The 23,891-nt window shown below is 40.5% G+C and overlaps 1 protein-coding gene across 2 annotated transcripts in view; it reads left to right on the top strand.

Annotated features, from left to right (window-relative positions):
- The first annotated feature begins 713 nt into the window (after positions 1–713).
- LOC133241351 (solute carrier family 22 member 10-like) overlaps positions 714–23,891 on the top strand; it is a 36,364-nt gene continuing 13,186 nt past the window's right edge. For both annotated transcript variants that reach the window (XM_061406722.1, XM_061406721.1), the window contains exons 1-2: positions 714–1,278; positions 20,220–20,323. In XM_061406722.1, coding sequence (XP_061262706.1) covers positions 877–1,278; positions 20,220–20,323 — 506 coding nt within the window. In that variant the 5' untranslated portion in view covers positions 714–876. The remainder of the gene's footprint in view (positions 1,279–20,219; positions 20,324–23,891) is intronic.

Raw genomic sequence — 23,891 nt, 5'->3', positions numbered from 1 at the left:
CGACTCAATGGGCATGAGTTTGAGTAAACTCTGGGAGTTGGTGATGGACAGGGAGGCCTGGCATGCTGCAGTCCATGGGGTCACAAAGAGTCGGACACCACTGAGGGACTGAACTGAACTGAACTTTTACCCTCATCAAGAGGCTCTTTAGTTCTTCTCCACTATCTGCCATTAGAGTGGCATCTGCGAATCTGAGGTTATTGATATTTCTCCCAGAAGTCATGATTCCAGTTCATGATTAATCCAGATTGGCATTTCACATTATGTACTTTGCATATCAGTTAAATAAGCAGAGTGACAACATACACCCTAGTTGTTCCCCTTTCCCAACTTTGAACCAGTTAGAAATTGCATCATACGCCACTTTAATTAAAAGCAAAGGATTGTATTTTCTTGAGTAGTGTGTTGTTACAGAACAAACAAGAAAAAAACCATTTGTTTTCTTCTCTTTCCTAGAATAGTCTTTGTGTCTCTCCAGTTCCGTTTTTTAGAAATGACTGAAGACTGTGTAGCTTACTTTAAGGTTATTCAAAGGTCACGTACATGACAAAGTCCTATGCCAGTTTCACAAAATCACAAAGGACAAACACATTCAGAGAGTAAATATTTAAACAGATTTAATATTCATGAGATACAGATATCTTTGGTAAATAATTTTCTCTATAACTTTGCTAAAAAGCAACCACCCCATGCTTTCAAAAGGACTAGGGAAACTGATTCCATTGCTCTGTTACAGTAGTGAGGTGGGTTAGACCCAGGCATGAGAAACTGGCATGAGGTCGCATAGACTTAGTGTGAATTAAAGAAAACATTTTCTCCCCTTGAACTTCTCTCTGTAAAGTCATTTTGACTCCTCTTGAATATCACCTGTTTGCAATGGCCTTTGAGGAGCTCCTGGATAAAGTTGGTGGCCTGGGGAAATTCCAGATACTTCAGATGGCTTTAATTTTCCCTTCTTTCATGATAGTAGTCTGTCACTCACTGTTGGAGAACTTCACTGCAGCCGTTCCTGGTCATCGCTGCTGGGTCCACATCCTCGATAATGCCACTGTCTCTGATAATGACACTGGGATCCTCAGCCCTGATGTCCTCCTGAGAATCTCCATCCCACTGGATTCAAACTTGAAACCAGAGAAGTGTCGTCGTTTCCTCCACCCCCAGTGGCAGCTCCTTCACCTGAATGGGACTTTCCCCAACATGACTGACCTGGACACAGAGCCCTGTGTGGACGGCTGGGTGTATGACCACAGCTTGGTCTCCTCCACCATCGTGACTGAGGTAAAGGCCCAATTTACTTCTTATAAGTGTAGGTGTATACTCAGTCATGTCCTGAACATACAGTCGTGTCCTGAGTCATATCCTGTTTGAAAGTAAAAGTTAGTCACTCAGTCGTGTCCAACTCGTTGTGACCCCATAGACTGTAGCCCACCAGGCTCCTCTGTCCATGGAATTCTCCAGGCAAGAATACTGGAGTGGGTTGCCATTACCTTCTCCAAGCGATCTTCCTGACCCAGGGATCGAACTCAGTTCTTCCTCATTGCAGGCAGACCCTTTACCAACTGAGCCACCAGGGAGTGCTCCTATCCTGTTTAGAATAACATAAATGAATTCTGAAGGAGATCAGCCCTGGGACTTCTTTGGAAGGAATGATGCTAAAGCTGAAACTCCAGTACTTTGGCCACCTCATGCGAAGAGTTGACTCATTGGAAAAGACTCTGATGCTGGGAGGGATTGGGGGCAAAAGGAGAAGGGGACGACAGAGGAAGAGATGGCTGGATGGCATCACTGACTTGATGGACGTGAGTCTGAGTGAACTCCGGGAGTTGGTGATGGACAGGGAGGCCTGGCGTGCTGCGATTCATGGGGTCACAAAGAGTCGGACACGACTGAGCGACTGATCTGATCTGAAACAGGGTTCAAGTCTTCAGTCACTGAGTAGATAATGTAGCCAGCTTCCTTTCATACTTTTAGTAAGGAGTGATTGATTATCCTTTTAATTGCCAAGCACTTTATTCTTTTTATTTATTTACTTTAATTGGAGGATAATTACTTTACAATATTGTGATGGTTTTTGCCATATATCAGTATGAATTGGCCATAGGTATACATGTGTCCCCTCCATTCTGAAGCCCCCTCCCATGTCCCTCCCCACCCTATCCCACCAGGGTGTCACAGTGCACTGGCTTTTCATGCCCTGTGTCATACATCAAACTCACACTGGTTATCTATTTTACATATGGTAATTTTAAAAACCCAGAAATAATCAAATGGGACTTAAATAAACTTAAAAGCTTTTGCACAAAGAAGGAAACTATAAGCAAGGTGAAAAGACAGCCCTCAGAATGGGAGAAAATAATAGCAAATGAAACAACTGACAAAGAATTAATCTCCAAAATACACAAGCAGTTCATGCCACTCAATACCAGAAAAACAAATAACCCAATCAAAAAGTGGGCAGAGGCTGAGGACAAGATGGGAGAGGAGTAGGTGGAATACATCTCTCTCCACGGATATATCAGGAATACACCTTCAAACACAGAAGTGCATGCAGAACACCAGCTGAGAGCAGACAGGAGTACCTGACCAGCAGAAAAGAATATGTAGAACCATGCAAAACTCGGTAGGATGAAGGAACTAGGGGGGAAAATAGGAGTGTTAGTAGGACTGGACCTGCCCTTGGTGGGAGGGGGAACTGAAGCAGGGGTCCAGTCCCCACAGTGGGACAGTTGTCCGAGTCAGAGGAGAAACATTTAAGGCTGAGAGTGAAACAGCTGATCTGTGGCAGCCTAAATGGAATGAGAATCAGACAGTCCTTGCTGCAGCCATACATACCTCAGACAGTAACACTGGTCTTCTGGAAGGCGCAGCAGCTGGGAGCTGGAGTTTAGGGATTGTGGTGCACTCCCAGGGCGAGGGCTGCTGTTGACTGTGGAGAGACTGAGGGGATGTGAGGGAGGAGATTGTGGTGGGAAATGCCGGTGGAGGAAAGCCCGGCAGCCATGGAAGCAAGGTGATACTGCTGAGTCACATGTAGGGGGTGAAGCCATTACCATAGCCTCTCTCTCCCCACACACCAGCATTGGCAGCTGAACAATAGACAGCCTGGTCTATCAAATGCCTGACGCACTGAACTAGAGTAGGACCCCATCCAGGGTGCTCCTTTCGGTGACTGATATGCCAAACTACAGAGTAGGACCCCAGCCAGGGGGACCCTTCTATGTGTCTGATTGACTGAACAACAGAGAGGGACCCCAGGCAAGGGAGCCCTCTAAGTGCCTGCATAGGCAGAGCAATGGAGAAAGACTGGCCAAAGAGACCTGATCGCCAGCTACAAGAAGCTTGAAGAAAGACTCTGATAGGGCCATAACTCCTGTGACAGAGGCAGTCAGTGTCCCTGCACACGTGGCACCAGCAGGGTCCCCACAAGCCAAGAAGCTGTGCTGCCTTCACGCTCAGCTCTCACTGGGGCAGAGCTGCCACAGGCAAAAAAGTCTTGTGTCTATGCACGCAAGATCACTTCTGTTGTGTCCAACTCTGCAACCTTGTAGACTGTGGCTTGCCAGGGTTCTCTATCAGAGAGGATGTTCTTCAGGCAAGAATATTGGAGTGTATTGGCCAAAACTGGTTGCCATACCCTTCTAGAGCACTATATTTCCTGCTGCCCTAGCCGCCAACCCACCTGAATACTTGGTGCTGCCAGAATCCCTGCAACTGCAGTACCTCCACACCTGGCCCTCACAGGAGCAAACCCAAACCCTCCAGGACAGCCTCAGAGCTAAACCCCAGTGGACAATCCACATGTAGAGGTGGATTGTGGATTTCAAAACCACAATTGAAACCCAGGGACAGTGTAGCTAGGGAAAAAGACCCAAAACTTTCTCACCAGCTGTACAAGCTCCAAAGTAAATCCACATGATCAACTAAGCAGACTCTGTGTCTATGGAATATATCAAAGGTCATTGAGAGTTCCCACAAAAGAAAACACACTAGTTCTGATAGCTGTGGACATTGAAGGCAAGAACATACAGGAGTAGGACCAGATTAGAATTTGAGCTGCCCCCACAGCAGGTCCAGAGATTAGCACATGTTGGAGGGCATCCTAGGGAGATAAGGTGAACTGTGATTCCCAGGGAGAGAAACTGACAGCAGTGACTCAAGAAAAACATTTACCATTCTTATTTTTTTACTTGTTCTGTAGATTCTTTTGGATTTTTTTTTTTTCTTTTCTTCCCCTTTGTTGTAGTTGTTGATTTTTTTCGGCACTAAGAAATCCAATTAAGTTTTTGAGCTTTTTTTTTTTCTCAGTAACATTTTTTATTGTTGTCATAAACCTCTGCCTCTACATTGGGCTTTTGAAGTTCTGTGGAGTTTTCCTCTTTTCTTTTTTCTTTTCTCTTTTTTAATTTTTTAAACCTATTATTATGTTTCTGCATTGATTCCTCTATTTGCTATTCCTACTGTTCTTTTACCCTTGTATCAATCTTTAATGTATACAAATTTTCTTTGTCTACCTCTATTTAACTTTGCACAGCTATTTTTTCTTTTCTTTCTCTCCTTTCCTCTCAACATATTTGTTAGATTTATTTTCATTGCTTTATTTCCCAATTGGCAACTTGCTTTAGTTTTGTTTTCCAGTTTGTGCTTTAATTACTTTTGTTCTAGTAGATATAATTTTCTGTTTCCTTAGTTTACCAGGTCAATCTACTGTACTTTATTTTTATTGGACTGTTTTGATTTTGCTTGTGGGAGTATATGTATATGTGTATTCAGTCACATTTTCTATCATTGTTATAAACCTCTGCCTCTATGTTGGGCTTTTGCAGCTCTGTGAAGTTATCCTTTCTTTTCCTTTTTTCTTTCTTCTTCCATTTTTTCGTTTTCTCTTTTTTATAATTTTAATTTTTTAAGCCTATTATATTTTTTGTACATTTATTCCTTTGTTTGCCTTTCCTACTGTTCTTTTCCCCTTGCAGTTAATCTTTAATGTATGTAAAACTTCCTCATCTACCTCTATTTAACTTTGCATATCTATTCTTTCTTTTCTTTCTTTCCTTTCCCCTCAATATATTTGTTAGTTTTGTTATCATTGCTTTATTCCCCACTTGGCTGGCACCTTGCTTTAATTTTGTTTTCCAGTTTGTGCTTAAGTTAGTTTTGTTCTTAACTGGTAAATGTAATTTTTTATTTCTTTTGTTCACTGGGTCAATCTACTATACTTTATTTTTGTTAGACTGTTTTCACTTTGCTCATGGGTATATATGTATATGTGTATATTGCATTATTTTAATTATTATTTTCCTGATTTTGTAATTTCCATTTGTCTGTGGTTCATCTTTGGTTTCTTGGTTTTTGATATTTGTTTTAATCTAACTTAATGCCATAACAAGCCACTTGTGGAATCTTTGTTCCTGACCAGAGATCAAGCCCTGAGCTTTTGGAATGGGAGCACTGACTCCAAGGCCTTAGACTACCAGAGAACTAATCCTAGGGAGTATCAAATAGTGAGAACTCACTCAAAGTAAACCACTTGAATACAAGAACCAGCATCACCCAATCACCAATAGAACCCTGTGAAAGATGCCTCATCTAAACAACAAACAAGACAAAAATACAAACCTAATCATCATCAGACAGGATTATCACCTCACTCAGCCTTGCCATTAGAGGGAAGACAAACAAACAAAAACTCAGCACAAATCTCACCCTATACGAAGCTCACACAAACCACTGGACCAATCTTAGGAGGGCAGAAACAAAAAGGAAAACAGAATTCAACCTTCTTCAAGGAAAGAATTCAACTTTCCTTGAGGCCTTGGAAAAGGATACCTCAAACACAATAACTTAAAAAAAATAATAATGAAAAGGAAGAGAAATACTGCACAAATGAAGGAACAAACTAGAAAAACAGAAGTCCAAATAAATGAAGAGGAAATGGGAAAAATACCTGAAAAATAATTCAGAATAATGATAGTAAAGATGATCAAATACCTTGAAAATAAAATGGAGAAAATGCAGGAATCAATTAACAAAGACCTAGAAGAATTAAGAATAAACATACAGAGACAAGCAACACAATTACTGAAGTCAAAAATACTCTAAAGCAATCAATAGCAGAATATGTGAAGCAAAAGAATGAATTAGTGAGCTGGAAGATAAAATAGTGGAAATAAGTTCTGAAGAGCAGAATAAAGTTAAAAGAATGAAAAGAGCTGAGAACAATCTCAGAGACCTCTAGGACCACATCAAATGCACCAGCATTCCAATTATAGGGGTCCTAGAAGAAGAGGAAAAGAAAGGATATGAGAAGTTTTTTGAAGAGATTATAGTTGAAAATTCCCCAACATGGAAAAGGAAATAGTCAATCAAGTCCAAGAGGCACAAAGAGTCCCATACAGGATAAACCCAAGGAGAAACATGCCAAGACACATACTAATCAAGCTAACAAAGACTAAACACAAAGAATATTAAAAGAAGTAAGGGAGAAGCAACAAGTAACATACAAGGGAAACCCCATATGCTTAACAGTTGATCTTTCAGCAAAAACTCCACAGGCCAGAAGGGAATAGCAGGATATATTTACAGTACTGAATGGGAAAAATCTACAGCCAGGATTACATACCCAGTAAGGATCTCATTCAAAATTGATGGAGAAATAAAAGGCTTTTCAGATAAGTAAAAGTTAAGAGAATTCAGTACCACCAAAGCAGCTTTACAACAAATGTTAAAGGGACTTATATAATCAGGCAATACAGGAGAAGAAAAAAGATCTACAAAATCAACCTCAAACAATTAAGAAAAGGGCAATCAGTTCACTTCCGTCCCTCAGTCGTGTCCGACATTTTGTGACCCCATGAATCGCAGCATGCCAGGCCTCCCTGTCCATCACCATCTCCCAGAATTAACTCAAACTCACGTCCATCGAGTCGGTGATGCCATCCAGCCTTCTCATCCTCTGTTATCCCCTTCTCCTCCTGCCCCCAATCCCTCCCAGCATCAGAGTCTTTTCCAATGAGTCAACTCTTCAAATCAGGTGGCCAAAGTACTGGAGTTTCAGCTATAGCATCATTCCTTCCAAAGAAATCCCAGGGCTGATCTCCTTCAGAATGGGCTGATTGGATCTCCTTGCAGTCCAAGAATCTATTCTTCGGCACTCAGCCTTCTTCACAGTCCAACTCTCACATCCATACATGACCACAGGAAAAACCATAGCCTTGACTAGATGGACCTTTGCTGGCAAAGTAATGTCTCTGCTTTTGAATATGCTATCCAGGTTGGTCATAACTTTCCTTTCAAGGAGTAAGCGTCTTTTAATTTCATGGCTGCAGTCACCATCTGCAGTGATTTGGGAGCCCAAAAAAATAAAGTCTAACACTATTTCCACTGTTCCCCCATCTATTTCCCATGAAGTGATGGGACCAGATGCCATGATTTTCGTTTTCTGAAAGTTGAGTTTCAAGCCAACTTTTTCACTCTCCTCTTTCACTTTCATCAAGAGGCTTTTTAGTTCCTCTTCACTCTCTGCCATGAGGGTAGTGTCATCTGCATTTCTGAGGTTATTGATATTTCTCCTGGCAATCTTGATTCCAGCGTGTTCTTCTTCCAGCCCAGTGTTTCTCATGATGTACTCTGCATATAAATTAAATAAGCAGGGTGACAATATACAGCCTTGACATACTCCTTTTTCTATTTGGAACCAGTCTGTTGTTCCATGTCCAGTTCTAACTGTTGCTTCCCGACCTGCATATAGGTTTCTCAAGAGGCAGGTCAGGTGGTCTGGTATTCCCATCTCTTTCAGAATTTTCCACAGTTTATTGTGATCCACACAGTCAAAGGCTTTGGCATAGTCAATAAGGCAGAAATAGATGTTTTTCTGGAACTCTCTTGCTTTTTCCATGATCCAGTGGATGTTGGCAATTTGATCTCTGGTTCCTCTGCCTTTTCTAAAACCAGCTTGAACATCTGGAAGTTCACGGTTCACGTATTGCTGAAGTCTGGCTTGGAGAATTTTGAGCATTACTTTACTACCATGTGAGATGAGTGCAATTGTGTGGTAGTTTGAGCATTCTTTGGCATTGCCTTTCTTTGGGATTGGAATGAAAACTGACCTTCTCCAGTCCTGTGGCCACTGTTTTCCAAATTTGCTGCCATATTGAGTGCAGCACTTTCACAGTATCATCTTTCAGGATTTGAAATAGCTCAACTGGAATTCCATCACCTCCACTAGCTTTGTTCAAAAAGGCAATAGGAACATGTATATCAATAATTACTTTAACTGTAAATGGATTAAATGCTCCAACCAAAAAACAGACTGGCTGAATGGATACAAAACAAGACCCATATATATGCTGTCTACAAGAAACCCACTTCAGACCTCAAGACACATATAGACTGAAATTCAGAGGATGGAAAACATATTCCATGCAAATGGGAAGCAAAAGAAAGCTGGAGTAGCAATCCTCATATCAGACAAAATAGACCTTAAAATAAAGAGGCTTCCAAGAGATAAGGAAGGACACTTCATAATGATCAAGGGATCAATCCAAAAGGAAGAGATAACAATTGTACATATCTATGCACCCAACATAGGAGCAACTCAATACATAAGACAAACACTAACAGGCATAAAAGGAGAAATTGACAGTAACACAATAATGGTAGGAGACTTTAACACCCCACTCACATCAATGGAAAGATCATCAAAACAGAAAATTAATAAGTAAACACAAATCTTAAACAATGCATTAGATGAGATGGATCTCATTGATATCTTCAGGACATTCCATCTGAATGCAGAAAAATACATCTTCTCAAGTGCACATGGAACATTCTCCAGGATAGACAACATCTTGGGTCACAAATCAAATCTCAGTAAATTTAAGAAAATTGAAATCGTATCAAGCGTCTACTCCATTGACAACGCTATGAGACTAGATATCAATTACAAGAAAAAAAAACAGTAAGAAACACAAAAACATGGAGATTAAACAACACATTTCTAAATAACCAGCAGGTGACTGAAGAATCAAAAGGGAAATCAAAAAATTTCTGGAAAAAAATGACAATGAAAACACGACAACTCAAAACCTATGGGATGCAGCAAAAGCACTTCTAAGAGAGAAATGTATAGCAGTACAATCTTACCTCAAAAAACAAGAAAAACATCGAATAGACAACCTAACTTTACACCTAAAACAACTGGGAAAAGAACAAAAAGCCCCAAAATTAGTAGAAGGAAAGAAATCATAAAGATATGAGCATAAATAAATGAAAAATAAATGATGGAGACAATAATAAAGAATTCTAAAACTAAAAGCTGGTTCTTTGAGAAGATAAACAAAATTGCAAGCCTTTAGCTGACTCATCAAGAAAAAAACAGAAGAATCAAATCAACAAAATTAGAAATGAAAAAGGAGAGGTTGCAACAGACAATGCAGAAATACAAAGGATTATAAGAGACTATTATGAACAACTATACGGCAATAAAATGGATAACCTGGAAGAAATGGACAGATTCTTAGAAAAGTTCAATCTTCCAAGACTGAACCAGGAAGAAACAAATTATGAACAATTACAAGCACTGAAATTGAAGCTGTGATCAAAAATCTCCCAAAAAACAAAAGCCCAAGACCAGATGGTTTCACAGAAGAATTCTATCAAGCATTTAGAGAAGAGCTAATACCCACCCTTCTAAAACTCTTTCCAAAAATTGCATATGAAGGAACACTGTCAAAGTCATTCTACAAGCCCACCATCACCCTGATACCAAAACCAGACAAAGACAACACAAAAAAAGAAAACTACAGGCCAATATCACTGATGAACATAGATGCAAAAGTCCTCAACAAAATTTTAGCAAACAGAATTCAGCAACACATCAAAAAGCTCATACACCATGATCAAGTTGGGTATATTCCAGAAATGCAAGGATTCTTCAATATACACAAATCAATGTGATACACCATATTAACAAACTGAAAGACAAAAGCCATACGACAATCTCAACAGATGCAGAAAAGGCCTTTGACAGAATTCAGCACCAATTTGTGATTAAAACTCTTCAAAGAGTGGGCATAGAAGAAAGCTACCTCAACATAGTAAAGGCCATAGATGATAAACCTACAGCAAACATTATTCTCAGTGGTGAAAAACTGAAACCATTCCACCTAAGATCAGGAAAAAGAGAAGGGTGTCCACTTTTGCCACTGTTATTCAACATAGTTCTGGACCACCTACCTACAGCAATCAGAGAAGAAAAAGAAATAAAATGAATCCAGGTCAGAAAAGAAGTAAAGCTCTCACTGTACATAGAAAACCCTATGACATGATACTGTACATAGACAGATGACATGATACTGTACATAGAAAACCCTAAAGATGGTATCAGAAAATTACTAGAGTTAATCAGTGAATTTAGCAAAGTTGCAGGGTACAAAATCAATGCACAGAAATCACTTGCATTTCTATATACTAACAATGAAAAATCAGAAAGAGAAATTAAGGAATCCATTCCAGTCACCATTATAACAAAAAGAATTAAATATCTAAGAATAAACTTACCTAAGGAGACAAAAGAACTGCACACAGAAATTATAAGACACTAATGAAAGAATCAAAGATGACATAAACAGATGGAGAGATATTCCATGTTCTGGGTAGGAAGAATCAATATTGTGAAAATGACTTACTACCAAATGCAGTTTACAGATTCAATGCAATCCCTGTCAAATTACCAATGGCATTTTTCACAGAACCAGAACAAAAAATTTCACAATTCATATGGAAACATTAAGACCCTGAATAGCCAAAGCAGTCTTGAGAAAGAAGAATGAAGCGGGAGGAACCAATCTTCCTGACTTCAGATTATACTACAAAGCTACAGTCATCAAGACAGTATGGTACTGGCATAGAAACAGAAATATAGACCAATGGAACAGGACAGAAAGCCCAGAAATAAACCCATGCACCTTTTGGTAACTTATTTTTTAAAAAGAAGGCAAGAAGATAAAATGGGACAAAGACAGCCTCTTGAATAAATGGTGCTGGGAAAACTGAACAGCTACATGTAAAAGAATGAAATTAGAACACTTCCTAACACCATACACAAAGATAAACTCAAAATGGATTAAAGACCTAAATGTAAGATCAGAAATTATAAAACTCATGGAGGAAAACATAGGCAGAACACTCGATGACATAAATCAAAACAAGATCCCCTATGAACCACCTCCTAGAGTAATGGAAATAAAAACAAACGACACATGTACCCCAATGCTCATCGCAGCACTGTTTGTAATAGCCAGGACATGGAAGCAACCTAGATGTCCATCAGCAGATGAGTGGATAAGAAAGCTATGGTACATATACACAATGGAGTATTACTCAGCCATTAAAAAGAATACATTTGAATCAGTTCTAATGAGGTGGATGAAACTGGAGCCTATTATACACAGTGAAGTAAGCCAGAAAGAAAAACACCAATACAGTATACTAACACATATATATGGAATTTAGAAAGATGGTAACAATAACCCTGTGTACGAGACAGCAAAAGAGACACTGATGTATAGAACAGTCTTATGGACTCTGTGGGAGAGGGAGAGGGTGGGAAGATTTGGGAGAATGGCATTGAAACATGTAAAATATCATGTATGAAACGAGTTGCCAGTCCAGGTTCGATGCATGATACTGGATGCTTGGGGCTAGTGCACTGGGACGACCCAAGGGATGGTATGGGGAGGGAGGAGGGAGGAGGGTTCAGGATGGGGAACACATGTATACCTGTGGCGGATTCATTTTGATATTTGGCAAAACTAATACAATTATGTAAAGTTTAAAAATAAAATAAAATTTAAAAATAAAAAACAAGCAAAAGTAAACAAGTGAGACCTGATTAAACTTAAAAGCTTTTGCACAGCAAAGGAAACTATAAGCAAGGTGGAAAACAACCCTTAGAATGGGGGGAAATAATAGCAAATGAAATAAGTGGCAAAGGATTAATTTCCAAAATATAAAAGCAGGGAGCATGTATACCTGTGATGGATTCATTTTGATGTTTGGCAAAACTAATACAATTATGTAAAGTTTAAAAATAAAATTAAAAAAAATTAAAAAATAAAAAAATAAAAACATTTTCCTCATTAAAAAAAAAAAAAAGCAGCTCATACAACTCAATACAAGAAAAACAGACAACCCAATCAAAGAGTGGGAGAAAGACCTAAGCAGACATTTCTCCAAAGAACACATACAGATGGCAAACAAACACATGACAAGATGCTCAGCATCACTCATTATTAGAGAAATGTAAATCAAAACGACAATGAGATATCACCTCACACCAGTCAGAATGGCCAAAATCAAAAAGATTACAAGTAATAAATGCTGGAGATGGTGTGGAGAAAAGGGAATGCCCTTGCACTGTTGGTGGAAATGTAAATTGATACAGCCACTATGGAAGACGGTATGCTTCTGCTGCTGCTGCTGCTGCTGCTAAGTTGTTTCAGTCGTGTCCAACTCTGTGCAATCCCAGAGATGGCAGCCCACCAGGCTTCCCCATCCCTGGGATTCTCCAGGCAAGAACTGGAGTGGGTTGCCATTTCCTTCTCCAATGCATGAAAGTGAAAAGAGAAAGTGAAGTTGCTCAGTCGTGTCCGACTCTTAGGGACCCCATGGACTGCAGCCTACCAGGCACCTCCATCCATGGGATTTTCCGGGCAAGAGTACTGGAGTGGGCTGCCATTGCCTTCTCCAGGAAGATGGTATGGAGATCCCTTAAAAAACTAGGAATGAAACCACCATATGACCCAGAAATCCCACTCCTACACATACACCCTGAGGAAACCAAAATTGAAAGAGACACATGTATCTCATTGTTCACTGCAGCACTATTTACAGTACCTAGGTGAAATCCCTTATGATTATACAGTGAAAGTGAGAAATAGATTTAAGGGCCTAGATCTGATAGATAGAGTGCCTGATGAACTATGGAATGAAGTTCGTGACATTGTACAAGAGACAGGGATCAAAACCATCCCCATGGAAAAGAAATGCAAAAAGGCAAAATGGCTGTCTGGGGAGGCCTTACAAATAGCTGTGAAAAGAGAAGCAAAAAGCAAAGGAGAAAAGGAAAAATATAAGCATCTGAATGCAGAGTTCCAAAGAAGAGCAAAAAGAGATAAGAAAGCCTTCCTCAGCGATCAATGCAAAGAAATAGAGGAAAACAACAGAATGGGAAAGACTAGAGATATCTTCAAGAAAATCAGAGATACCAAGGGAACATTTCATGCAAAGATGGGCTCGATAAAGGACAGAAATGTATGGACCTAACAGAAGCAGAAGATATTAAGAAGAGATGGCAAGAATACACAGAAGAACTGTACAAAAAAGATCTTCACAACCCAGATAATCACGATGGTGTGATTACTCATCCGGAGCCAGACATACTGGAATGTGAAGTCAAGTGGGCCTTAGAAAGCATCACTACGAACAAAGCTAGTGGAGGTGATGGAATTCCAGTTGAGCTATTTCAAATCCTGAAAGATGATGCTGTGAAAGTGCTGCACTCAATATGGCCGCAAATTTGGAAAACTCAGCAGTGGCCACAAGACTGGAAAATATCAGTTTTCATTCCAATCCCAAAGAAAGGCAATGCCAAAGAATGCTCAAACTACTGCACAATTGCACTCATCTCACATGCTAGTAAAGTAATGCTCAAAATTCTCCAAGCAGTATGTGAACCGTGAACTTCCAGATGTTCAAGCTGGTTTTAGAAAAGGCAGAGGAACCAGAGATCAAATTGCCAACATCCGCTGGATCATGGAAAAAGCAAGAGAGTTCCAGAAAAACATCTATTTCTGCTTTATTGACTATGCCAAAGCCTTTGTCTGTGTGGATCACAATAAACTGTGGAAAATTCTGAAAGAGATGGGAATACCAGACCACCTGACCTGCCTCTTGAGAAACCTATATGCAGGTCAGGAGGCAACAGTTAGAACTGGGTATGGAACAACAGACTGGTTCCAAATAGGAAAAGGAGTACATCAAGGCTGTATATTGTCACCCTGCTTATTTAATTTATATGCAGAGTACACCATGAGAAACACTGGACTGGAAGAAACACAAGCTGGAATCAAGATTGCCAGGAGAAATATCAATAACCTCAGATATGCAGATGACACCACCCTTATGGCAGAAAGTGAAGAGGAACTAAAAAGCCTGTTGATGAAAGTGAAAGAGGAGAGTGAAAAAGTTGGCTTAAAACTCGACATTCAGAAAACGAAGATCATGGCATCTGGTCCCATCACTTCATGGGAAATAGATGGGGAAACAGTGGAAATCGTGTCAGACTTCATTTTGGGGGGCTCCAAAAGCACTGCAGATGGTGATTGCAGCCATGAAATTAAAAGACGCTTACTCCTTGAAAGGAAAGTTATGACCAACCTTGATAATATATTCAAAAGCAGAGACATTACTTTGCCAGCAAAGGTCCATCTAGTCAAGGCTATGGTTTTTCCAGTGGTCATGTATGGATGTGAGAGTTGGACTGTGAAGAAGGCTGAGCACCAAGAATTGATGTTTTTGAACTGTGATGTTGTAGAAGACTCTTGAGAGTCCCTTGGACTTCAAGGAGATCCAACCAGTCCATTCTGAAGGAGATCAGCCCTGGGATTTCTTTGGAAGGAATGATGCTAAAGCTGAAACTCCAGTACTTTGGCCACCTCATGGGAAGAGTTGACTCATTGGAAAAGACTCTGATGCTGGGAGGCATTGGGAGCAGGAGGAGAAGGGGATGACAGAGGATGAGATGGCTGGATGGCAAAACTGACTCGATGGACATGAGTCTGAGTGAACTCCAGGAGTTGGTGATGGACAGGGAGGCCTGGCATGCTGCGATTCATGGGGTCACAAAGAGTCAGACACAACTGAGTGACTGAACTGAACTGAACTGAAGGGCTTCCCTGGTGGCTCAGACGGTAAAGCATCTGCCTGCAATGTGGGAGACCCAGGTTCGATTTTAGGGTCGGGAAGATCCCCTGGAGAAGGAAATGGCAATCCACTCCAGCACTCTTGCCTGGAAAATCCCATGGACAGAGGAATCTGATAGGCTGTAGTCCATGGGGCTGCAAAGAATTGCACACAACTGAGTGACTTCACTTTCACTTTCAGAACATGGAAGCAACCTAGACGTCCATCAACAGATGAATGGATAAAAAAGTTGTGGTACATATACACAATAGAATATTACTCAGCCATAAAAGGGAACCCATCTGAGTCAGTTCTAATGAGGCGGATGAACCTAGAACCTATTATACAGAATGAAGTGAGTCAGAAAGAGAAAGATAAACAAATACCATATTCTAACTCATATATACGAATCTATAAAAATGGTACTGAAGAGTTTATTTACAGGACAACAATGGAGAAACAGACATAGAGAATAGACTTATGGCCATAGGGAGAAGGGAGGAGAGGGTAAAATGTATGGAAAGAATAACTTGGAAACTTACGTTCAGTTCAGTTCAGTTTAGTCGCTTAGTCGTGTCATGAATCACAGAACGCCAGGCCTCCCGGTCGATCGCCAACTCTCGGAGTTCCTTCAACCTCATGTCCATCGAGTCGGTGATGACATCCAGCCATCTCATCCTCTGTCGTCCCCTTCTCCTCCTGCCCTCAATCCCTCCCAGCATCAGAGTCTTTTCCAATGAGTCAACTCTTCGAATCAGGTGGCCAAAGTACTGGACTTTCACCTTCAGCATCAGTCCTTCCAATGAACACCCAGGACTGATCTCCTTTAGAATGGACTGGTTGGATCTCCTTGCAGTCCAAGGGACTCTCAAGAGTCTTCTCCAACATCACAGTTGAAAAGTATCAATTCTTCGGTGCTCAGCTTTCTTCACAGTCCAACTCTCACATCCATACATGACCACTGGAAAAACCATAGCCTTGACTAGATGGACCTTTTTTGGCAAAGTAATATCTCTGCTTTTGAATATGCTATCTAGGTTGGTCATAACTTTCCTTCCAAGGAGTAAGCGCCTTTTAATTTCATGGCTGCAATCACCATCTGCAGTGATTTGGGAGCCCAAAAAAATAAAGTCATCCACTGTTTCCACTGTTTCCCCATCTATTTTCCATGAAGTGATGGGACCAGATGCCATGATCTTAGGTTTCTGAATGTTGAGCCTTAAGCCAACTTTTTCACTATCCTCTTTCACTTTCATCAACAGGCTTTTTAGTTCCTCTTCACTTTCTGCCATAAGGGTGGTGTCATCTGCATATCTGAGGTGATTGATATTTCTCCTGGCAATCTTGATTCCAGCTTGTGTTTCTTCCAGTCCAGCATTTCTCATGATGCACTCTACATATAAGTTAAATAAGCAGGGTGACAATATACAGCCTTGATGTACTCCTTTTCCTATTTGAAACCAGTCTGTTGTTCCATGTCCAGTTCTAACTGTTGCTTCCTAACCTGCATATAGGTTTCTCAAGAGGCAGGTCAGGTGGTCTGGTATTCCCATCTCTTTCAGAATTTTCCACAGTTTATTGTGATCCACACAGTCAAAGGCTTTGGCATAGTCAATAAAGCAGAAATAGATGTTTTTCTGGAACTCTCTTGCTTTTTCCATGATCCAGCAGATGTTGACAATTTGATCCCTGGTTCCTCTGCCTTTTCTAAAGCCAGCTTGAACATCTGGAAGTTCACGGTTCACGTATTGCTGAAGCCTGGCTTGGAGAATTTTGAGCATTATTTTACTAGCATGTGAGATGCGTGCAATTGTGCAGTAGTTTGAGCATTCTTTGGCATTGCCTTTCTTTGGGATTGGAATGAAAACTGACCTTCTCCAGTCCTGTGGCCGCTGCTGAGTTTTCCAAATTTGCTGCCATATTGAGTGCAGCACTTTCACAGCATCATCTTTCAGGATTTGGAATAGCTCAACTGGAATTCCATCACCTCCACTAGCTTTGTTCGTAGTGATGCTTTCTAAGGCCCACTTGACTTCACATTCCAGGATGTCTGGCTCTAGGTGAGTGATCACACCATCATGATTATCTTGATCATGATGCTCTTTTTTGCACAGTTCTTCTGTGTATTCTTGCCACCTCTTCTTAATATCTTCTTACATTACCAAATGAAAAATAGATAGCCAGCAGGAATTTGCTGTATGACTCAGGAAATTCAAATAGGGGCTCTGTATCAGCCTAGAGGGGTGGGATGGGGAGGGAGATGGGAAGGAGTTTCAAAGGGAAGGGTATATATGTATACCTATGGCTGATTCATGTTGAGGTTTGACAGAAAACAGCAAAATTCTATAAAGCAATTATCCTCCAATAAAAGATAATAATTTTTTAAGTGGGCAGAAGACCTAAACAGATATTTTCCAAAGACATAGAGATGGCTAATACATGAAAAGATACTCCACATTGCTCATTATTAGAGAAATGCAAATCAAAATCCCAACAAGGTATTCTCTTACCAGTCAGAATATGAAAGTGAAAGGCATTCAGTTGTGTCTGACCCTTTGCAACCCCATGGACTAAACAGTCCATGGAAATCTCTAGGCCAGAATACTGGAGTGGGTAGCCTTTCCCTTCTCCAGGGGATCTTCCCAATCCAGTCAGAATAGCCATCATCAAAAAGTCTGCAAACAATAAATGCTGGCCAGGGTGTGAAGAAAAGGGAACCCTTTTATATTGTTGGTGGGAATGCAAACTGATACAACCATTATGGAAAACATTAAAAAAAAAAAAAAACTAAGAATAAAACTACCATAAGACTCAGCAATCCCACTGCTTGTCATATACTCTGAGGAAACCAGAATTGAAAAAGGCACTTTATTTTTCAATATTAAGTGTAGTGACAAAACAAACTAGAAGTGAATTTTAGTATCACAAAGCTTTAAATTGTGTGAAGGTGTACAGTTAGAAAAGACATAATATGTGAAAACTACCCTTGGTAGAATATTCTTGCCTTACTTGCAAATTGGAAATACGTGTATCAATTTTTTTAATTTCCATATCCTGGCTACTTGTCAAAAAATGAAATCAGAGTGCATTTCACCCTAAATGTAAAATCCAGGCATCATAAATTTTTTAAAAATGTATTTAGTGTGTCCAAAATCACTGCAGACAGTGACTGCAGCCATGAAATTAAAAGACACTTGCTCCTTGGAAGGAAAGCTATGACAAATCATGACAACATGTTAAAGAGCAGATACATCACTTGCCGACAAAGGTCTATATAATCAAAGCTATGATTTTTTCAGTAGTCATGTATGGATGTGGGCATTGGATCATCAAGTAGTCCATGCCCAAGAATTGATGCTTTCAAATTTTGGTGCTAAATAGGACTCTGGAGAGTTCTTTGGACTGCAAGGAAATCAAACCAGTCAATCCTAATGGAAATCAACCCTGAATACTCATTGGAAGGACTGATGCTGAACCTGAAGCTCCAGTACTTTGGCCACCAGAGGGAAGATCTGATTCATTAGGAAAGACCTTGATGCTGGGAAAGATTGAACTCAAAAGCAGAAGGCAGTGGCAGAGGATGAAATAGTTAGATAGCATCACTGACTCAATGGACAAGAATTTGAGCAAACTCCCGGAGATAGCGTAAGACAGAGGATCCTGGTGTTCTGCAGTCCATGGGATCACAAAGAGTCACACTTGACTTAGCAACTGAACAACAAAACAAAAGACAGAAACATTGATATATGCAGTGCTAAGTGAATATGAAGATTGGCCCTGACATAACCTACAGGATTTAGCTGAGGATCTGAAAAAGTCATGCCTAATCCTAAAGAAAGGCAATACCAAAGAATGCTCAAACTACTGCACAATTAAACTCATCTCACACGCTAGTAAAGTAATGCTCAAAATTCTCCAAGCCAGGCTTCAGCAATACGTGAACCGTGAACTTCCAGATGTTCAAGCTGGTTTTAGAAAAGGCAGAGGAACCAGAGATCAAATTGGCAACATCCGCTAGATCATGGAAAAAGCAAGAGAGTTCCAGAAAAACATCTATTTCTGTTTTACTGACTATGCCAAAGCCTTTGTCTATCTGGATCACAATAAACTGTGGAAAATTCTGAAAGAGATGGGAATACCAGACCACCTGACATAGTTAGAACTGGACATGGAACAACAGACTGGTTCCAAATAGGAAAAGGAGTACATCAGGGCTGTATATTATCACCCTGCTTTTTTAACTTATATGCAGAGTACATCATGAGAAATGCTGGACTAGAAGAAGCACAAGCTGGAATCAAGATTGCCGGGAGAAATATCAATAACCTCAGATAGCAGATGACACCACCCTTATGGCAGAAAGTGAAGAGGAACTAAAAAGCCTCTTGATGAAAGTGAAAGAGGAGAGTGAAAAAGTTGGCTTAAGGCTCAACATTCAGAAAACAAAGATCATGGCATCCGGTCCCACCACTTCATGGGAAATAGATGAGGAAACAGTGGAAACAGTTTCAGACTTTATTTTTGGGGCTCCCAAATCACTGCAGATGGTGACTGCAGCCATGAAATTTAAAGATGCTTACTCCTTGAAAGAAAAGTTATGACCAACCTAGATAGCCTATTCAAAAGCAGAGACATTACTTTGCCACCAAAGGTCCGTCTAGTCAAGGCAATGGTTTTTCCAGTGGTCATGTATGGATGTGAGAGTTGGACTGTGAAAAAAGCTGAGCACCGAAGAATTGATGCTTTTGAACTGTGGTGTTGGAGAAGACTCTTGAGAGTCCCTTGGACTTCAAGCAGATCCAACCAGTCCATTCTAAAGGAGATCAGTCCTGGGTGTTCATTGGAAGGACTGATGCTAAAGCTGAAACTCCAATTCTTTGGCCACCTCATGGGAAGAGTTGACTCATTGGAAAAGACTCTGATGCTGGGAGGGATTGGGGGCAGGAGGAGAAGGGGATGACAGAGGATGAGACAGCTGGATGGCATCACTAACTCGATGGACATGAGTTTGGGTGAACTCTGGGAGTTGGTGATGGACAGGGAGGCCTGGCGTGCTGGGATTCATGGGGTCGCAAAGAGTCGGACATGACTGATCGACTGAAATGAACTGAACTGAAACTGTGACTAGAATGACATGGAGAAGTAAAGGTTATAAAGGAAACCAGAGAGTAGTTCATTAAAGGACTACTAGATTGAGCAAATATTTAAGGATGTAACATACTGTGAAGCTCCTCTGTGCTGATTTCTTTCTCTTCCAGTGGGACCTCGTATGTGATCAACAGTCACAGAAACCGTTGATTCAATCCCTAGTCATGGTTGGAACACTGGTGGGGGGCCTCATCTATGGCCATCTCTCAGACAGGTGAGTATCTCCACATCACTGCTGCCCCTCCTCTGTGGTGTGTTCACAGTTTATGATTACTTGTTTCATAAGGAAATGTTTCTTTAGTTCAAGGATATAATTTATGCTGTTGTGAGTTGCCTTGGTTTCCAGGGAGCTATGGATGGAAATTCAGAATTAGACTCATTGTGATGAATGCGATTTGTTGCCACAGGTCTCTCTGTTTTAACACAGAAATAACCTTTCCATAAGATTAAGGGCAGGGGGCATTTCGGAACAATTTTTAGAGGCAAGTTACCATAAAATTAGAGAGACCTCATAAAGATGAGAAGGAGTTACCATTGAGAAAAGAGAAGGTGTTTTCAAGATGGGTGGTTCAGCCTGTTTGAAGAAACAGAGTTGTAGCCCTTTGCCATGAAGTCTCTGTGTCCCTCACAGATCACTGAGCTAAATGTTTGCAGGTTCCTACCTTGGTCCTCATGTCATGGTCTTGTATGTGTGTGTAGGGGGGGGGGGGGAGGGGGAGGGGGTGTTCAGTCACTCAGGGTGTCCGACTTATTACAGCCCTATGGACTGTATCCCTCCAGGCTCCTCTATCCACAGGATTTTCCAGGCAAGAATACTGGACTTGGTTGCCATTTGCTCCTCCAGGAGATCTTCCCAACCCAGTGATCAACCATGTCTCCTGCATTCCTGCATTGGCAGGCAGATTCTTTACCATGGAGCCACCTAGGAAGCCCATATCATGGTTACCCTACAGTAATTAGTGCTCTATGAAACTTCTGTGTTTCTGGGATGGTACTGAAGTTGGAGTAGAAATTATTGTGTCTATAATCTGGTTGTGTGATTATGTTAAAAAAAAAAAAGAAAGAAAAAGCCTACTTACAGGTAATATTTGCCACCATACAAGGCAATTAACTAATCCATAGACCTCATGTGTCACAATATGTGGTGTGAGAAGTTTGGGTTATCCTGTACCTGACAGTGGTCATTCTTAAAGTACATTCTTAAAGCAATAGGACAAACATGACAGCTACACGTTTAAGTGTCCTAAAGGGGAAATGGGAGGCTTAGAATAAGTATCCCTTCTCATTCGTAAACCTAATATTATTTAATCTTATAGCTGAAAATTGAGGACTCTGACTGTATCACCTCAGTGTAATTAGTCAAAGATTTCTGCATCAGAGTGCTCATTTGGACCAGCCTACTGACTGAGCCTTTTATGACTATTCATAATAAAATGCTGATTGAGAGTTTAGATGGACATAGAGTCATAGGTGTCTAGGTTTGTGTGTCTGTGTGAGTTATGATAGGAGCTGAGAGTGGAAAATTAGGTGAAGAGATAACATTGTAGCTAAGCTAAGGATTTTAAACTGACATAGGTAAAAAGTTTATGAGCACTGGCATCAAAAGCACAAATAGGAAAGGGAGACTATGTCAAAACAAGTCTGCTGCATAGCAAAAGAAATGATTGACAAAATAAAAAGGAAATATGTAGAATGAGAGAAAAATATTTGAAAGCCATGTATCAGATAAAGAGTTATACCCAAAATGTACAGGGAATTACTACAACCATTTGAAAAAAACATAAATAATCTGTTGCTAAAATTGGGCAAAGGAGCTCAGTAGATAGTTCTTCAAAAAAAGACAAAGAAATAGTCAACAGGTATATGAAGAGATACTTAACATCACTGATCATCAGTTCAGTTCAGTCACTCAGTCGTGTCCAACTTTTTGTGACCTGGTGGACTGCAGCACACCAGGCTTCCCTGTCCATCACCAACTCCCGAAGCTTGCTCAAACTGATGTCCATCGAGTCAGTGATGTCATCCAACCATCTCATCCTCTGTCGTCCCCTTCTCCTGCCTTCAATCTTTCCCAGCATCAGTCTTTTACAATGAATCAGTTCTTCACAGCAGGTGGCCTTCCAATGAATATTCAAGACTGATTGCCTTTAGGATCGACTGGTTTGATCTCCTTGCAGTCCAAGGGACTCTCAAGAGTCTCCTCCAACACCACAGTTTAAAAGCATCAATTCTTCAGCACTCAGCTTTCTTTATAGTCCAACTCTCACGTCCATACACGACTACTGGAAGAACCATAGCTTTCACTAAATGGGAATTTGTTGGCAAAGTAATGTCTCTGCTTTTTAATATGCTGTCTAGGTTGGTCATAGCTTTTCTTCCAAGGGGCAAGTGTCTTTTAATTTCATGGCTACAGTCACCATCTGCAGTGATTTTGGAGCCCCCAAAAATAAAGTCTGTCACTGTTTTTATTTTTTCCCCATCTACTTGCCATGAAGCAATGGGACTGGATGCCATGGTCTTAGTTTTTTAAATGTTGAGTTTTAAGCCAGCTTTTTCACTCTCCACTTTCACTTTAATCAAGAAGCTCTTTAGTTCATCTTTGCTTTCTACCGTAAGGCTGGTGTCACCTGCGTATCTGAGGTTATTGATATTTCTCCTGGCAATCTTGATTCCAGCTTGTGCTTCTTCCAGCCTGGCATTTCGCATGATGTACTCTGCATATAAGTTAAATAACCAGGGTGACAATATACAGCCTTGACGTACTCTTTTCCCAATTTGGAATCAGTCCGTTGTTCCATGTTTGGTTCTAACTGTTGCTTCTTGACCTGCATACAGATTTCTCAAGAGGCAGGTAAGGTGGTCTGGTATGCCCATCTCTTTAAGAATTTTCCACAGTTTCTAGTGATCCACACATGTCAAAGGGTTTGACATAATCAATAAAGCAGAAATAAATGTTTTTCTGGAACTCTCTTGCTTTTTCTATGATCCAATGGATGTTGGCAATTTGATCTCTGTTCTTCTTCCTCTGCTAAATCCAGCTTGAACATCTGGAAGTTCACGGTTCATGTACTGTTGAAACCTAGCTTGGAGAATTTTGAGCATTACTTTGCTAGAAAAACCAAAACAACAATGAGATAGAGCCTCACACCATTTGGATGGACATTGTATCCAAAACACTGCTGTCAATCCCGGAGTCAAAGAGCTTTTTCCTCATGCTTTCTCCCAGGAGTTTACTGTTTCCGGGTAATGTTTAAGTCATTCAGTTCAGTTCAGTTCAGTCGCTCAGTTGTGTCCGACTCTTTGTGACCCCATGAATTGCAGCACTCCAGGCCTTCCTGTCCATCACCAACTCTCAGAGTTCACTCAGACTCACGTCCATCGAGTCAGTGATGCCATCCAGCCATCTCATCCTCTGTCATCCCCTTCTCCTCCTGCCCCCAATCCCTCCCAGCATCAGAATCTTTTCCAATGAGTCAACTCTTCTCATGAGGTGGCCAAAGTACTGGAGTTTAAGTCATTAATCCATCTTAAATGAATTTTTGAATGGTATGAATAGGGATCAAAGTTCATCCTTCTGCATGTGATTACCCAGTTTCTCAGCATCATTATTGAAAAGAATATTACTGGCTCCTTTATCAAATGTGATATCTGAAGAATTAATTTCTGGAATCATGATAAGAGCATTATTATATGTGTCCATCTTTATGCCAGTACCATAATCTTTTTATTACTGTAGCTTTATGGTATACTTTGAAATCAAAAGTGTAATGCTTCTAAGCTTG

Source organism: Bos javanicus, chromosome 29 (genome assembly GCF_032452875.1).
Source record: "Bos javanicus breed banteng chromosome 29, ARS-OSU_banteng_1.0, whole genome shotgun sequence".
Lineage (NCBI taxonomy): Eukaryota > Metazoa > Chordata > Mammalia > Artiodactyla > Bovidae > Bos > Bos javanicus.
This window is presented reverse-complemented; position numbering and strand designations above follow the sequence as displayed.